At 40.6% G+C, this 2,500-nt stretch overlaps 1 protein-coding gene across 4 annotated transcripts in view; it reads left to right on the plus strand.

Annotated features, from left to right (window-relative positions):
• Positions 1-2,500, plus strand: part of LOC122265360 (MAM and LDL-receptor class A domain-containing protein 1) — a 53,712-nt gene that overhangs the window by 27,011 nt on the left and 24,201 nt on the right. For all 4 annotated transcript variants that reach the window (XM_086551406.1, XM_086551407.1, XM_086551408.1 and 1 more), the window contains exon 3: positions 1,857-1,947. In XM_086551406.1, coding sequence (XP_086407532.1) covers positions 1,857-1,947 — 91 coding nt within the window. The remainder of the gene's footprint in view (positions 1-1,856; positions 1,948-2,500) is intronic.

Here is a 2,500-nt window from a genome sequence, read left to right on the forward strand (position 1 = left end):
AGAGAAAGAGATACACGAAGACAGCTATGAAAGGAAATATAGAGAGGAGATCAGATATATGGGTAAATGTACGGTCATGTACATCCATATTTCTTCTATTTATAGGCACATGTCTCTTATTTACTGAATAATCAGTAGAGGGAGAGGGACAGAGAATAATGGCGTGTTCACCAGAGGACGGGGAAAAGCGAATGAGAGAAAGAACGGGAGAAAGTGAGAAATAGATCGAGAGAAAAATGAGAAAGGGAAAGAGAATATAGAAAACAGAAGAGAGAGTCAATGAGGACCCGTCTGGTAGAGAAAGGAAGAAAGTGATTGGATGAGATTAAATAAGGAGAGAAAGAAACAATGGGAGAAATAACGAGAAAGAGAAACAGAAAGAGATAGAGAGGGAGAGAGAGAGAGAGGGGGGGAAAGAAAGAGAGAGAAAGAGAAAGAAAGAAAGAAAGAGAGAGATACAGAAACAGAAATAGAAAATGAAAGCTCCCGGTCGACCCTGAGTCAGAGGCCTGCATGACCTACCCCTCCCCCCCCTACACACACACTCATCTCACCCCCCACCCTTCCCCTCCCCTCTCACTCTCCTTAGTCATGAGTAAGATCATGAGATATTCACAGCGTCCTAAATTCTCCCTCTTGGCAAGCCAGCCATTGATTACCTGTAGACCTATACGCGGATATCCATATATGTCTTATTTATCACAAGAAAATTACTATTAAAAGACGGGAGAGATGAGGGGAAAGGGGTAAGGGGAGGGGAGGGAGGGGAATGACTGGGAGAAGGGAAGGGGAAGGGGAGAGGGAGTGAATGAGGGAAGAGAGGGATAGGAAGGGAGTGGGGAGGTGGGGAAGGGGAATGAGTAGAGAGGGAGGGACAAAATGAGAGTAGAGGGGGGAGGGGGATATGAGTGATAGAGGGGTGGGTGGGGGGGGAGAAAGCGATCGTAGGGGTAATTATATTGACGAGGAGCAATGGAACCTTTCCCATGACAGGCTAAAGGGTGATTAATCGTTCATCCTGACCTACATAGTTTCATGATCATCAACCTGCGTGATTAATTGGATCATTGGCTTTCCTTCCCTCTGGTATCTTCGGTTGGTCTTTTTTTCTTTTTTTAGGTTGTATGTTGTTTATATTCTTTTTTGTTTACATATATTTTTCGTCCTCCCTTTTACTTCTGTGACATGGTGCTTTTGTTAGCTGTGGCCTTTTGTGAGACTTTCGACAAACCAATGCTGTGTTTCATTTTAAACAAACATTTATCTGCAATTTTCTCTAGACGGGGCTTCTATCTTTCTTTCGTCTTTCCTCTTTATAGACATTACTTATATGAATTAATAAATAACAGTTACACTCGCTACAACTCGTTCCAGCTCACTCCACCAGCTGATTGTCGAACGAGGTTGAGGGAGGGACATACACTTAACGTGACACGCACTGGTACCCTTTGTAACGGAAAATAAGTCCAATTTCTCGCTCTGTAATTAAGCTGGCTTCCGGATGACCCTTGGCAAAATTACAGGCCTTTGTTTACCATGTAACCGATGGCATAATGTAACTGCTTGTGTACTTTTTAAAAATCGGTGGTGTTTTCCCCTGAGATGATAAGGTTTGGAGATCACGGAGAAAGATTGAGTGGTATTGCATTCCTTGTCTGAAAATAGGTTCTAGAGTTTTTATTTTAGTTTCACCTGTGGAAGGGTTGAAACAGGGTTATGAATACTACTGTTGAAAAGTAATGACAATGAAATAATAATAGTTCATGAAGATATTTTTTCTTTGGCATACGGACTTCGAAGGCAAAAAAAGTATCGTGCTTTAGAATGACTAATGTATTTCTTTTCCTTTTCGACAGAGAGAAGCAGAGGCGCCGCACAGACCAGTGGCCCTTGACGAACAGGTGTTGGTCAGAGAGAAACGTCAAGACGAACCAGCAACAAGTCCAGGTAAATGGCCAGCGAACCCTTTGACGCGAGTTTTCAGATCTATTTCTTGTCTCTTCGTTTTTTTTCTTTGGGTGGGTAGGCGATGGCAAGGGCACACTAATCTACTACGTTTTATAGAATGTACAAATATTTCATCAAAAGAGTAAACCAAAAAAGATGACTTTGTACAAATAATCCTGCTTACATTTAACTTTCTCGCGATTAACTTGAAGTGTCATGGTAGGTTCAGGGAAAGTAAAGAAAGTCTGTCTGTCAGCATGACTTTTTCATGGAACCAGAAGCAAGATTATTATGCCTCACCCATCACTATCAACCCACTTAGCATTTCTGCACCATGTTATGCTTGAATCTTTATTTCCTCATAACTAAATGGCTTCTTTTATCACATGTGCAGATAAACTTAAATAATCATAAAGAAAGAAGAAGAAATGTGTTAATTAAGTGAAATTATGTCATTTTTATATAAATATTTTCCTGTGAGTTCATAAATAAAAGCTTTAAATAATTTCTGTTGAGAATACTTTGTCCAAAGCTATTATTTATTTGGCTTCTT

Source organism: Penaeus japonicus, unplaced genomic scaffold (assembly GCF_977035675.1).
Source record: "Penaeus japonicus unplaced genomic scaffold, GWHDUDI00000001_assembly GWHDUDI00000025, whole genome shotgun sequence".
Classification (NCBI taxonomy): Eukaryota; Metazoa; Arthropoda; class Malacostraca; order Decapoda; family Penaeidae; genus Penaeus; species Penaeus japonicus.